General features: G+C 40.3%; 3 protein-coding genes across 6 annotated transcripts; 2 read left to right on the forward strand and 1 right to left on the reverse strand.

Annotated features, from left to right (window-relative positions):
- The first annotated feature begins 143 nt into the window (after nucleotides 1-143).
- On the forward strand, nucleotides 144-4,039 carry LOC113171381 (midnolin-like). Its single transcript, XM_026373702.1, has 7 exons — nucleotides 144-560; nucleotides 652-739; nucleotides 842-904; nucleotides 1,443-1,940; nucleotides 2,113-2,218; nucleotides 2,330-2,575; nucleotides 3,270-4,039. Exons 1-7 carry the CDS (start codon nucleotides 331-333, stop codon nucleotides 3,440-3,442), a joined length of 1,404 nt encoding a protein of 467 aa, XP_026229487.1. The 5' UTR covers nucleotides 144-330; the 3' UTR covers nucleotides 3,443-4,039.
- A 394-nt stretch (nucleotides 4,040-4,433) lies between these two features.
- Nucleotides 4,434-9,072, forward strand: cirbpa (cold inducible RNA binding protein a). Of its 4 annotated transcripts, XR_003299724.1 has the most exons (8): nucleotides 4,434-4,567; nucleotides 5,255-5,365; nucleotides 5,472-5,578; nucleotides 5,748-5,880; nucleotides 5,968-6,115; nucleotides 6,200-6,258; nucleotides 8,595-8,682; nucleotides 8,767-9,072. XR_003299724.1 is itself a non-coding variant. In XM_026374741.1 (7 exons), the coding sequence occupies exons 2-7, from the start codon at nucleotides 5,266-5,268 to the stop codon at nucleotides 6,769-6,771; spliced, it is 561 nt and encodes a 186-aa protein (XP_026230526.1). In that variant the 5' UTR covers nucleotides 4,434-4,567; nucleotides 5,255-5,265; the 3' UTR covers nucleotides 6,772-7,671. The 4 variants fall into 4 exon arrangements, 3 of the variants coding, with proteins under 3 accessions (XP_026230526.1, XP_026230527.1, XP_026230528.1); XM_026374741.1 differs by lacking the exons at nucleotides 8,595-8,682; nucleotides 8,767-9,072 and adding an exon at nucleotides 6,758-7,671; XM_026374742.1 differs by lacking the exons at nucleotides 8,595-8,682; nucleotides 8,767-9,072 and adding an exon at nucleotides 7,389-7,671.
- Nucleotides 9,073-9,746: 674 nt separating this feature from the next.
- ndufa13 (NADH:ubiquinone oxidoreductase subunit A13) lies at nucleotides 9,747-13,006 on the reverse strand. The gene is made up of 5 exons (XM_026375523.1): nucleotides 12,863-13,006; nucleotides 11,338-11,416; nucleotides 11,158-11,229; nucleotides 10,995-11,064; nucleotides 9,747-9,969 (listed from the first exon to the last, which is right to left on the reverse strand). The coding sequence occupies exons 1-5, from the start codon at nucleotides 12,954-12,956 to the stop codon at nucleotides 9,850-9,852; spliced, it is 435 nt and encodes a 144-aa protein (XP_026231308.1). The 5' UTR covers nucleotides 12,957-13,006; the 3' UTR covers nucleotides 9,747-9,849.
- Nucleotides 13,007-14,114: the final 1,108 nt, after the last annotated feature.

Below are 14,114 nucleotides of genomic sequence, written 5' to 3' on the forward strand. Positions count from 1 at the left end.
GGGCCATGTGGGAATGGAGCATTCTGATTGAACGGCACCACGTCGAGGCCGCCGCTGATTGGTGGTGTGTGCATGTGGGCGGGGCGTACCGTGACAGGGTCCGGGTGTTTTACGCTCGGAGGAGTAGATCCGCGTCCGACGCAGCCAGGAAGCAAACTGCCTCAGTCTGTTGGGCTTAAATCGTGCTTTAATCGTCTTCTACGCATTTCTTTCAACGTTTGAAGCTACTTCACAGCATCCACTGAGGCATGAGGACGAATGTCACATTGACAAACTCTCGCTTTTGATTGTAACGACCTGGCTCTGATCCGGTCCCAGTCAGACGTCTGAATGGAGCAGCAGCAGCGGGGCGTCTGTAGCTTCACCCCGGACAGGGGTGTAGGGTGCGGGGCTGGGGTCTCCACCGGTCAGTCCGCCATGCGTTTGTCTATCACGTCCACCACTGGAAGTCCTGTGGAGCTCATGGTCCCCCGAGGAGATACGGTGGAGGGACTGAGGACACGTATCGCCCAAAAACTCAGACTGCAAACAGAAAAATTTGTCCTCCTGCACAACGACAGGTGAGTCTTCAAGTTGAGGGCACATGTTCGTGTCTATTGGACTGCACTGGATGAATAAAGTGACATTTTTATTCCGTTTATATATAAATAGGAAGCTGACCGGAGGGAGACTATTGGACTTCGGTCTGACAGATGGCAGCAAAGTGACCCTGGTCCCCGTCGTGGAAGCTGGTTTAGTGGTGAGTTAACCGGAGCACATCCTCCTGGCTTCCTGTTTAATAGACTACTTGCTATAATTTCTCCATTCTGTATGTAATCACACTTCATTTCTGCTGCCACAGTGTCCCACGAACAGACTTGAGAGGACTGTGATGGACGTTTTGGAAAGTTTAACAGAGGTCCAGGTGAGTGAGTGAGTTAGTTTAATGTCTGACTCTACCTGCTGTAAATTAGAGAGAGACACTTGTTGAAGGCATGAAACTGCATAATTTACAGAGTAACATGAGTTCATACTAATAGGTCATCTTGGTGGGTTTCTAATGGTCATATTGCTTATGAAATATGAGCTATTTTTATAAAATTACAACACACAAGCTGCTGACAACAGCAAAACTGTATTAATTATGATCTGTATTCATTAATTATTTCTGTGTTTAGTTGTTTTTATTGCCACTAATGGGGCTACATCACTACATCCATTCAAATGTAGAGAAATTTACAAGAAACAATGAATAAAATGCAATGTAATCTAATACATTACTACCTGCACTGCAAACACACACAGCAGCTATACTTCTGTCAGATTTTTAGCTGTTTGCTTGAGGACTAAAGCACATTTGCTGTTATCACCAGTAACCACTGCTGTCACCAAATCAAGCAGGACTGTGATCTTTATAAATATGACTATATGTCTGAAGTGATTCTCTCCTGACTGTCCTGCAGATTAGTGACTTCCTATCTGGGCGCTCACCACTGACCATTAACCTGGGAATTGGCGCCCGCGTGATGTATGTGCAGCTCCAGCTTTCAGCACAGGACGTAAAAGAGCTGCAGCAGGATGAAGATGTGAGAGTTAAGAGCAGCAGTGAGCACAAAACGGGCCCACTAAAGACTGGAGCTGTGAGCCTTCCTAACTCTGCATTGACCTGGTCCTCCACTACCTCACCTGCTTCAAATACCTCCACTCCAGCCCCAAACACAGCTGACTCCGCCTTCAACTTAAAAGATACCAACTCCCACTCATCCACCTCGGTCCCTGCTGTAAACTGCCATCACCAGTCATCTCTGCATCCCTCCTGTCCTCTTTCAACCTCTTCTTTGGCCGCTGGTTTCCCACATCCAAGTTGTCCAGTGCGAGCAGCTGCACCAGTCTGTTCACCTGCTCCCACTGGCTCCAGTACTGGACCCCTGAGCCCCACGCCAGCCTCAACTTTCACAGAGGTTGTCCTTAGATATTCTATTACAACATCAATGTATTCTCAAGGCTTAACCACTGTGATCTTAGCATTGCTAATATAAGATATATCAAGCCAGTTGAGAATTACCATGTTTACTTCTTTTCCTCATCATTGACGGTGAAATGGGAGACAAACATTTTCTTTTTGATTTCCAGAGTAACATTCGTGCACCACCGACTGCAGAACTGAGCAAACAACCAGGAGCAGTTATAGAAAGTTTTGTGAGCCACTCTCCAGGCGTCTTTTCTGGGACTTTCTCTGGTAAGTCTGTGTGTGAGCAGTATTTTACATTACAGGTTTTATATTATTTTTTTACATTCATCCATGCCATGCTTTTTCTCATTCCCCCCTGCTCTTTCGCTTTTCCATCAGGCACTCTGGCTCCTTGCAGTCAGAACAGCATCAGCCATCCTCGACATGGCGTCGCTGTTATTCTCCACATTCTAAATGACCTCCTGAAAGCTGCCTACAACCACCAGGGGGCTTCACCTGCTCCTCAGCAATGCCACAGCTCCACTTTAGAGCGGGTCAACCCACTGCTCATAGCAGAGAGCACCAACAGAGCAAGAAGCAAACCACTGGTGGCCCAGAGGGAAGAACACTCCAATAAAGCTCCAGGTCAGCCTGATTAAATGTAATTTTACTGAATAAACAGTGACAACATATGGTACTGGCATACTGCAGGACTCATTTCTTCTATCATGTATTGCCTTTACGTTAGGACTAAATATAAATAACAGATATATATAAATATAACAAAGAGACAGTTTCAAGCTACATTTATGTCAAACATGGCCACATTTGTTCACAGGAAGGTCCAGTTGTATTAAATGACACCAAACTCTCCGTACTTTTCTAAATATCAAACAGATTCTCACAACGAGGGAACCTCAATCAATTTGTTTATTTCCTTCCCTTTATTACTTCTAATATGTATTTCAATAATTGTGACTTGCTTGTAACTTGTGACTTGCAAATGTGTTCGCTCTTATGTTGAGTTTTTTCTTTTGATAGTTTTCTGTTTATTTGAACCTGTGGCCATGCAGTTGTGAACTCCATATTTGCCATTAATTATGTGACACATTTGCTCTGCTGAAGGTTTTTATAATTAAATATTCTTGCAGCGTAAAGAGAGAAAAAACATATGGCTTTCACTTTTCATTGTTTAATTATGTACTTTGTTTTGGAGATTATTATGGTTAGTACACACAGTATCTATTGTATATCTTTTAATGCTTTGTTTCATTGAGGTTTTGTTTCACCTTTGACATTTGTAGCATGTCTAACACATTACTGCTTCTCTGTCATGCAGGTGACGACAGTCACTCCCTCCACTCATCCACAGAGGAGAATGAAACACTGCACTGTAAACTAGAACACCTCCAGTTTCTTATGCATCAGAGGCGTCTTCGCAGACGGACTCGCCGGAACTCGCGCCTCTTACAAACAACTCACTTGTACCAACGTCGTCACCATCATCCCTAGTCTCCTGAAACAGACCAGATCCACCCACTGTGAATGTAGTGGCAGCTTTCTGATGAGTGTGGGCGCCTCTGTTGATGACCAGAGGAAACTCAAGGCACTCAGGGCTACTAAAATGTTTCTGAGGGGGAGATGCTTTGTTGCTATTTTTCAACTATGAATATTTCTGAAGAATGTAAGCTTAAAAGAAGGAGGAGGAGTCTCATGCACCAAGCATGTAGTTCATCTGAGTCTGGTTCTCGATGTCAATAGCCTTCACTGTAGCATACTGCATGTCACTAAAAGTTCAAATGTAAATGTTCACGTTAAACGTAGTGATGTTTTGTACTTAATGTTTGTTAATGTATTACAATGCCTTAACCTCCATGTGCTGAATGTAAACTATATGTTTTGTGCTGTTCAGATGAAGACCTACTCAAATATTATGCAAAATTAAAATATCATCACAAGGATGGGAAAAAATATCCTAAGAATAAAGAAACAAATAGAAAACCTGGACATATTTGAGGGTTTTAGCCTTGTTTAATTCATTTCAGCACTTTTATGTATCATTCAGAACTGAGCAGATGACAGCTGCACAAAGTCTATAAAACTTTATAAACCAACACAACTGTTTTGACCCAGATTGTTGTTGTGGACACACCTACAAATTACACAAATCATACAAATCGTACACTTTGTCAGTCCATCCATCAATTATCCTGATTGCTTTTAGTATTGAGGGTCGTGGGAGTGCTGGAGCCAATACCAGCTGTCACCAGTCTGTCACAGGGCTAAGTGCATCAAGGTATATTTAATTGTGTTATATACATCTGGTAATATTTTCCTAATATATTAGGATAATTATAATAGATGAGGAATAACTGAATGCCTTATCTTCCTCCACGACAGCAGGTGAACTTTCTTCCATTAGGCAGTGACTTCGTCACTTTATTTGCTTTGGTGTATAAAAACCCGGTGTTAGCCCCTCCAGTACAATAGGTGGCGGTGTGGAGTCGACGTGTGACCGGGGCACTGACCGAGGAAGAGCCGCCAGCAGCGCCTTAAAAGCGGAGCGCGCTTTTCTCCCTCCCTCATTCGTCCTGCCTCCGTGCTCCGCAGCGATCGCGTATCTGTGACAGCCAAAAGGTAATTTGCTATTTTACGCTTCACTTTTACTCAGTTTTATTGTCTAGGCTTTGTGTTAGTTGCACATGTTCTCATTTATTAGCAAGATGTGACTAATAGCATCTCTAAATGTGTGGATTTAAAATATTTAGTACTGCGGTGAAACTGCGGACACGTTTTTGCAAATTAGACGTGGTTAATTACTGCAACAGTATTTAGTTAATCCTACTGGAAATGACTTGTTTTGTGTTGCTGTTGAGAGAAAATGGAAAGGTGTGTGAAATGTGATCCGTTTACCTAATTATAGTCGTGAAATGGGCCAATTATATAACGATAAGCCTGAAATCGGGGCCTGTATCCGCAGCTGCAACCATCGTAAGTAGGTCGGAAACAAAGGAGCCGCTGCTACAAAATGGCGCCGAGAGAAAAAGCTAACTGCTAACATGCTACCACGTTTACAGGCCCGAGGCCTAACTCGACCTCGTCGATCGCTTACTGGTGTTAACGTACACGCATATAACTAAATATGTGCGTATTTGTGTTTAATCGTATTTAGTGCACTGATAAATGCCGGACTCCGGTAGATTTAAAGAACTCATAATTATATAGGTGGGGACGGCGTGACCTACTTTTAGTAGCCGCGGCAAACGGCGCCATGTTTTCTATATTTGAGTCGTTGACTTATTTTTTTCCTTTTTTTGTTTTAAGCTACACTCAACATGTCGGACGAGGGTAAATTGTTCATCGGAGGACTGAGCTTCGAGACCAACGAGGAGTCTCTTGAAAAAGCCTTCAGCAAATACGGAACAATCGAAAAAGGTAAATCATCCGATGCGTATTTCATTTGGCGACGATTCATCGATATGTTAATAGGAATGTGTGTTGTGAGTTTTTCGTTAACTTGCTTGTTTCTCTTAAATCTTAGTTGATGTGATCAGAGACAAAGAGACAGGAAGATCTCGTGGTTTCGGCTTTGTGAAATACGATAACGCAGAGGATGCTAAAGACGCACTGGAAGCCATGAACGGCAAGGTGAATAAACACTACACCATTACAGATCACATGTAGTGTTAATCTGTTATATTTGATGTTAATTATAGTATAGTAGTGAAACTTTTATTACTTGTGGAAGAGTGCCCTTTAATAGTCTACGTATATCCAAAAAAATGGGCTGTTTTAATTGATTCACTTTGTTTTCCAGACTCTAGATGGCCGTGCCATTCGTGTGGATGAGGCAGGTAAGGGTGGACGTACAAGGGGAGGTTTTGGCTCATGTCCACGAGGTGGCAGGTTCAGTGGATCCAGAGGAAGAGGTGGACGTGGCTACTCCAGAGGTGAGGACCAAATTCCCGCAAACACATTTAGGTTTGAGTAGTCTAATATAAGTTCCTCCATATTTATTTTGCTGTCAATACATATTGACTTTGGAGGTGGAGGATACAGTAGCGACAGAAGCTACGGTGACAGGAGCTATGGCGACAGAGGCTTTGGTGGTGGAGAGAGGAGCTTTGGTGGAAGCGGAGGATACAGAAGTGGAGGATACTCTTCAGGAGGCTACAGAGAAAACAGGTAACAAATCTGTGAAGATGTACATTTGAGCCTTAAAAAAATTTGTTTATAAGTTGGTGAATTAATTCATTATGTGATTTGCAGGGGTCAGGGTGGATATGGTGACCGTTCTGGATCCTACCGCGATGGATATGACAGCTATGGTAAGCATGAATGATAAGCAGTTTCTACTCTGTAGTTATGTTGGGGCTGTCATTTTCAAATTCTAGTGTAATGTTAATGAACCACACTTTAGTATTCCTACTGGTATAGTTAACCTAAAATCAGCTATTTCATAACTGAAAAGGGATCTTTGCAATAAGCTTTAGATTCATACACCACATTACCTTGTCAGATACTGAATTTAGTCAATTTTGCAGCCCCAACATATGAAGACTGGTCACACATCAGTTCTCTGTTCACGGTTGCCAAATTTTGCTAGCCCTGCACCTGTGACAAAGGCTGGCAAACAGTTTCATACACTTTAGCAAGTACTTAATGTTACCTATTCTGCTACTGCTCGTATCTCAGCTGATGGAGCCCCTAATGCAAAAATGAGGGAGGGTTTTTTTGGACTGTCTGGTTGGGTTGAAAGGGTTGTTGTGAAACACCAGTGTTGGAACTTTCAGTGTCTTTACCTGTGTGCCCACTTCTTATCCTCAGCTGCACACGAGTAAACATCTCCCTGATTCAAGATCATCACTTGGCTGGCTGTATTTCAAAGATGCGCTCCTCAAGAAAAATGTCCACGTGTTATTGTTGACCTTAGTTTTGTAGTTTTGTTGTAGTAGCTCAAGCATCTTAAAAGTGTAGCCATGAGTTTTGGTCATTCCTTAAACCATGTTACAAATTAGTTCACGGCTGCTTGATTGGGCATCTTTATTCCTCAAAGTTCGTTTAACTAAAAGGCATCTGTAATCTGATAAGTCCCAGTATAGGGATCAAGTCTCTCCACATGGCTTCATTGAACAGCTACAAACATCGCTGTAAACGGTGTCCAGCACGTTAAAGTGTTGCCTGATTTGATTCCTTATGTAGATTTTCTTTTGTTATGTAAATATATTGAAATATCCAATGGGGCTTTGATTTCTTTTGTTTTCTTTTTTCCTTTTTTAAAAAAAGTCAGTCTTCACAGCTGACCTACCTCCTGCCAGGTTTTAAACTGAGTGAGGAAGGAGATTACTCTTAAACAGACCTTTGAGGGATTTTATGCTAAATTCCTTTTACTATTAAAACCTAATATAGCTGAGGCCTCCTGTATGTGCAATTTCCCAAAAGAGTGAATTCCTTTCAGACTGGTGAACTACACATCCGAAGTGGCCGGCTGTTCATGAAGTTGCAAATTGCAGCATGCTACAGTCTGTCCAAGGTATCTTCTGTGCTCTGCTCAACATCTGCATTTTAAATGTGCTGTAAAATGGACTAATCTTGTTAAAGTGATCGAAAATTGTATCTTCGTTTCCCCAAAGTAATCTCAACCGGGAACATTTTTGTACTTTATGTTCTTTGTATGATCAACTTTTTTTGTCAGTTTGGCTTCATGGAGCCTATTAAACAGAATGTGTGGAAAACCTTGATTCCTTTGCCTTTCAAGACTACCGCATGGGGAGTAAAGCTGAGCTGTACGCTCATGTGTTACTGCGTGAGATCAGTCACCTCTCTAAAGTACCTAAATTACATATTGATTTAATCCTAAATTGGCTGTTTAGCCCAATTTGCCTTTAAAATTTTTTTTTATGAAGAGTTAAGCAAAATTATTTTAAATTGACTGTTTCCTAAGGCATGGGGGAAAATAGCTTTTGGTCCACTGAATCATGTCTCAAAACTCAGATCAGCCAGATGAGTGAGATTGAACTGAAAGCTTCTAAAGTGGCTCGTGGAAATGCTGGGAACACATGAGCTGGTGTCTGGTCATGTTAATGCTTCATTACGTTCAAGAGTCAGCCACTGCAAAAACCTACAAGTCCTTGGAGAGTGAAGTGTTGTGCCTACCAACAAGTGCTCATCAGAGATGAAAGCTGCTCTCTTGCCTAGATCATATGTGGAGAAAGTAGGCCAATGCACGTGAGGTAAAAATCTCCTTTTGCTTTGCTCACATCCTTCAAATCCAGATCTCATTGTTTCCATGAATACTTTGAAGTTAGTCGCTTTTTAGTCCTCTGCTTCAGATGTCACCTACAAATATGCCACGTCCTATCTCATTGAAGAGTTTCTATCGAAGTCCTCTGGATTGTAGTGCTCCACCTCCTGAGTTCACAAAAACGGTCTCTTAAATCATGTGCTCAGTCCACTTCTGTTCACTGCATTAGTCCTCAAATTTGCTCCAGTAATGTTCCACATTAGTTCTGTGTAAGGTGTCTAGACTGTATTCAGTTTTGCTGTTGTACCTTTTTACACATAAGTGGTGAGTTTCAGACTCATGAATAGTGTTGCATGCAGTTTGTTGTGATAAATCAAATGTTAGTTACCAGGCTTAATCTGTTTCCATCTTTTTCTTTAGAGGGAACTGACTGAGGCTTCACTGGATCTCCTTGCAGCTGAAGTGTGTGGCTTCAGATGACAATGATGGATGCAGGTGCAGCTACCAGGTAAGTTTACCCCCTGTAGGTTGGGTTGGGACTGGCAACTAAAACCTTCTAGGCTATTTACAATATCCTGTATTCTGGTTTTAGGTCCAATGTGCAGCTGTAACCAGTGACTACAGGAGGGGGGGACCTGCCAAGATCCTGCTAACAAGTTTGAAGCCATTGTAACAGTTGTCTGTTCGAGAGACTCTACAGAAAGTAGATGTCCACTTATGAGGTTTGGGCAGGGGCAGGATGACCCAGCTAAAAGCTCCAGGAACAGACATTTCTCCTGAATTCAGTCTTTGAGTAAATGTAATAGATTACCTACATTACAGATGACCTAATGGTAGGATTGTTACACAAATTAACATGATCATAGTTCATAATCATGTTTGATCACTTGTATTGCCATTTTTTGGAAATAAAAGTGGAAGTGATAATTATTTCTCACTAGTTTTTTTTTTTTTTTTTTTTTATTGATTTGGAAATACTTTAGTTTTTGTGAACTTAAAGATGTTAATGTTGACAAAGAACATGCAAGAGCACACAAATACTTTTCTGGTATCATCCAATGAAAGGAAATTTCAACAAGCTACTCAAGTTTAATAACCTAAAGATCATGAAGCCTTTATTCTGAAAGAGGAAGTACATACATCTGTTTGTTTTTTTTGTGAGGGGGCTGCTCAGTTTCCCATTTGGAATTATTTCATGGCAGGTGTACATCTGTGGCTGTGTTATCCAACTCATATGTGGAAGTGTTTTACCAAAGCAGAGCTGAAGATTCTTACTAATGGGCACTCAGATCATGACTAAATGGCTCCTTTCATCATGATGTGACTGCATCATAACTCCTAAAGGAATTTCATGTTGGTGCTGATTAAGGTGGAGTTGATCTCAATACCTAACGTATGTCTATTTTGGTAGTTTTAAGCTAATGATGTGCTTTAGATGAACTTGAGATTTTAACACTTAGAAGTACAATAGTTTTATTTTAAATAAGTCATAATGTAGCACAAGTGGTTGAATAAATGTATTTTCCACTGTATAAACACCAAACTGAAGCAATAATGCCAAGTACACCAGGCTGAAGTACAGAAAAAGATACTTTAATAAGGAACATTTACAAGTTGAACTGAGTGAGGGTTTAGGTCCCCACGATACTGGCTGGGGAAGATGGTCACGTGGTGCTTAGACGTACCACATGAGGCCAAAGCGCTTGCTTAAAATCTCCTCACGGGGCCGGAGGTTGAACAGCTCGTCCGAGAGAGGAGGGACCCAGCGATCTGTGTGGAAGACTTTCTCACCAACCTGTAGTATTTTCAGACAAGAAATTTGCATCAGCACAGACCTGCGTCTGGATCTGACGGCAATTGGATAAGCAAATGTTCAAAGTGCTGCTGGTGTTAATACAGTGAATATATATTAAGGACATTACATGTACTGTTGGCAGCGTTGGCAATTGTTGATTGTGGTGACTATTCTATACAAATATACTTTCAATTGAAGCCAACCTAGAGATTTATAGGTATTTGATAAGTAGGCGTTTACATATACATTATACAACACTGGCCAACAAATCTGAACATCAGTTGTTTGTGTACCTCAGTATAAACATCCACAACTATAGTAATGTCATCTAGCTATACAGTACTACAGAGGCTGATGCTGTTTCAAAGTACTGAATATTACTATAATGAAAATCATTCCTATGAAGGTAAAAAAAGATAATGTTTCAGCTTCTATGATAACTCTTAAAATGTGGTCCCCAGTACTCAGTGTATTTCTGACACAAAGGTATGTACAGCCTATAAACATGGAGATTTTTTATTTTTTTTTACTTTACATTTTGGGAATTTCATATCAAAAGAACTACATTAAAAGTAGTGTTAAATATTTCATTCATCAATGAAATTGAGAAGAAATTAAAAATTTTAAAGCCTACTTATTGTTGCAGAGTTTAAAATTAATGAATGCTATACTACCACTTCACATAGCACATCACCATGAAACATGATGTAAACCACTTCCCCCTCAGGCACAAAAACAGGAGGACGCGTGTCCTGGGACCAGACAACAGACTTTTAACAGCTTCTTGGCTTTAAAACCAAAGTTGAGGTTACAGTGTGATTTTTTTATAGCTTAGAAATAATGTCAAGAAATACATTTAAAAAAAATTGACAAACAGCTAATTTAATAAATTAAAAACATATCACTGAGTGAGGTCCAGTGTTTTTAAGGAACAGCTATTACTAAATACAAAAAATACAGAAGTTGCACATGTAACCCTGGCTTTGAAATGTACCCACAATAAAGAGAAAATGGCTTTACTTTACCTTCCAACCTGGAACATCCTTCATGAGAATTGCCTCCTCTTCTAAGTTTTCCCTCAGCATCCGTAAGGTTCTGGCAAAAGAAAAAATCCAGTGGTTACAAAAAACAGCTAACCTATACTTATCACCAAACGCTGAGCCCAATATGTGCGCGTATGTCTCTCACCTTCGGTCTTGCTCCGCCTGCAGCAGGGGCATCATAGCTATCCTGGCCTCCATCTCCTCGATCTGCAAGCGCCTGCAAAACACGAACACATGACATCATCTCTAGTTTTAGCTCGACGTAAACAACACAGAGTTTGCTAGTGACTAAATCCCAAAGCACCAATTACAAGAACTTCCCTACCTCCGCTCTCTGTTCCACCTAAACAGCCTCCAGTAGCCAAACGCCATGATGCCGATGCCAACACCAAACATGCTATATCCTGTTGATTAAAGAATCTGTTTAATAAATCTGTTTGAATAAGACCCCTGCCACATTATCCGATCACATAACATGACATTGTATTTGTTTTAAAAATGTTGCTTAGATATACATCAAAGAAAACTTAAGAGCCAAATGAATAACAAGCTCCTTATTTTTTGTTTTCTTCCCTCATATTAAAAAGAATAATTGAATCTCTACAGCTGGTAAAATAAATAGCACTACTGTCAGCTTCTCATATGCTAAGTTTTCTGGGAAGACACTCTACACAGCACAACCTTTACACTTTTTAGGTTTAGAATTCAAATGTAGCCTGAAACACAAGTGGGATAATTGTTGAAACTGCAGATGTTATGTCGTTGTCTGAGGAAGATGTTGAAATCTGCTGCAGTTGATGTTGCACAGCATCTTCACCTGTAAAATGTGACTATTTGATGATTCCTTCATCATGTAGACATTAGGTCAGGCTAAAGCTGCTTCAGCCCACATCTTCTCAGCCTGTAGAAGATCTATGTAGTATTTTGTCTATTTCACTGGAAATAACTGCGTTTCAGTAATTTATTTGTGTAAAACCTTGCTAATCCAAATAAATCCTTTCATAACTGTTGCAGATCTTGAGCATGTATGATATAAATAACATATAGCAGCCTCAGCTCACAACCTGCTTTTTGTAACTTTAATACTGTTAAACAAAAGTCTTACAATATATTCTGTGACCTATTAAACTCTTTAACCTTTTCTATCACAGTAAAAACTTCCGCATGTTGTACTTTGATTTGCGATTAGAAAAAGCAGCGACTGTAGTTAAATATATGACCTTATGACGATATACACAACTTAATAAATAACAGACATCATGAGCATGTAGATTCATGGAAACTATCATCTCACTTGTCAGCTTTTTCTCACTTATTATTACTTTTATCGGCGGCACAGAATCTGATGGGTCACACATTTGAGTGTAGCACCTCCGGTTAATGTATTAGTTATTTTTGACTTTACCATAACAACTGAGCTGTCTGTGCTTAAGCACAGCTGTTGAATTGGGCTGGATTAAACTAAATCTAGCGTTGATTTCTCATTTGAAGCAATTAAACCAAGTTACCGCTGACCTGAAGCCGTAATGAACCAAGTGCTAATGTTAGCTGGTTAGCAAACATCTATCGCTATCAGGGGCAGTTTGCAGGAATACGTAAAGCATATACTGAACAATCTAATACTAGTAAAGAATACCGACTTGTTTCTCAATGTAACAAGGATCAATTTAAGACCCAACAACAGCTTTAATTATTTACTGTAGCGTCTGTTTCCACTGACACTGATCCGTTAGCATTAGCCTCTGTTCAGTTGAGCAGCACGTATCACAAACCCGAGCCAATTTATTATAAATACCCGTTTTGAATGTGTGGACCTGGATATTAAATAAATGACTGTGTGGCGTGTGTACCCGAAAGTCCTCGTTTTGGTAGATTTCTCTTATAATCAAACGCAGCATAGCCTCCCGGAGGAGGCATGTCCTGCTTCACCTTGGACCCCGCCATCTTCCTCCAGCCTTCTCCCAAACACACCGGTGACGTCACAGAACCGACTCTTCTTCTGTCGTTACTAAAGTGGCAGTGGCGCTCCACCGCCCTCACCTGGCCAGAGGAAAAGTTGTTCTTATCACACGTGTTAGCGCCTCAGTGGTTCACTGCACTGGTATGAAAATGATCACTCAAGATTATTTTCTTTAATAAAAATGCCAGTTTAGAACCTACACATAGCCTGCTCTATTAAAAATCACCAACCAAAATCATACTTTGAACAAAAAAAAGTACAGTATTATTGTACAGAAGCAAAAATGTGTTTGAGGTATCGAAAGCACAATTAGACTTATGACTATGCATTAGAACAGCCCTTCAGTTATGTATCATTAAGTGATTTATATGCATAAAAAGGCACAATTGTTTGTTAAATATATTTGTGTAGAGGTATAAAGTAGACAATGGAAATTATCAGAGTACATTTACAGACGTGGACAAAATTGTTGGTCCCTTCTGTTAAAAAAACAAACCTGGAATAACTTGAAACTGACAAGTATATTAAATAAAACTGATTAAAAGTTAACTCATGACAATGAGACATTGCTTTTGAGTTGTTGTTGTTCAAGAGAAGCATAAAAAAAACTATTAAGACTGGCATTGACAAAAAATGATGGTACCTCTAACTTAATATTTTCTTGCAGAACCTTTTTAGGTTGGTTTGACTTCTATAACTTCCAATAAGACTTCTGCACCTGTCGACAGCCCCACTCTTTGCAAGCAAACTGCTCCAGCTGCCTTGGGGAGCCTTCTCCAGACTGCATGTTTCAGCTCTTTCCACAGAGCTTCAATACGATTTGGATCTGAACTGAAGTTCACTTCAGAATAGTACAATGACTTGTTCTTAGCCATTCTTGGATGGGTTTAGCTGTGTTTTGAGTTATTATCCTGTTTTAGGACTATGACCTGTGGCAAAGACCAAGCTTTCTGATAGTGGGCAGCACGATTTGCTCCAGAATGCCTTGATAGCCTTGAGAGGTACCAACATTTTTGTCCAGGCCAGTTTCATTAGTTTGTTTTTAAAATACGTCTGTTCAACCACAGCTCATAAGCCATGTCTGATTTTACTGAATTTATTTTTAGTAATTTTTTTCAAGTTACTGCAGTGAAATTGCAGGT

The sequence above is a fragment of the Anabas testudineus genome, chromosome 17 (genome assembly GCF_900324465.2).
Source record: "Anabas testudineus chromosome 17, fAnaTes1.2, whole genome shotgun sequence".
Lineage (NCBI taxonomy): Eukaryota > Metazoa > Chordata > Actinopteri > Anabantiformes > Anabantidae > Anabas > Anabas testudineus.

Coding starts and splice junctions, on each gene's coding strand:
- cirbpa (XM_026374741.1), top strand. CDS start 5,266: ATGTCGGACGAGGGTAAATTGTTCATCGGAGGACTGAGCTTCGAGACC. Junction 5,366..5,471: donor ATACGGAACAATCGAAAAAG/GTAAATCATCCG, acceptor CTTAAATCTTAG/TTGATGTGATCAGAGACAAA. Junction 5,881..5,967: donor TGGACGTGGCTACTCCAGAG/GTGAGGACCAAA, acceptor CAATACATATTG/ACTTTGGAGGTGGAGGATAC.
- ndufa13 (XM_026375523.1), bottom strand. CDS start 12,956: ATGGCGGGGTCCAAGGTGAAGCAGGACATGCCTCCTCCGGGAGGCTAT. Junction 11,230..11,337: donor AGGTGGAACAGAGAGCGGAG/GTAGGGAAGTTC, acceptor CGTGTTTTGCAG/GCGCTTGCAGATCGAGGAGA. Junction 11,065..11,157: donor CAGGCGGAGCAAGACCGAAG/GTGAGAGACATA, acceptor TTCTTTTGCCAG/AACCTTACGGATGCTGAGGG.
- LOC113171381 (XM_026373702.1), top strand. CDS start 331: ATGGAGCAGCAGCAGCGGGGCGTCTGTAGCTTCACCCCGGACAGGGGT. Junction 905..1,442: donor AAAGTTTAACAGAGGTCCAG/GTGAGTGAGTGA, acceptor ACTGTCCTGCAG/ATTAGTGACTTCCTATCTGG. Junction 2,219..2,329: donor CTTTTCTGGGACTTTCTCTG/GTAAGTCTGTGT, acceptor CTTTTCCATCAG/GCACTCTGGCTCCTTGCAGT.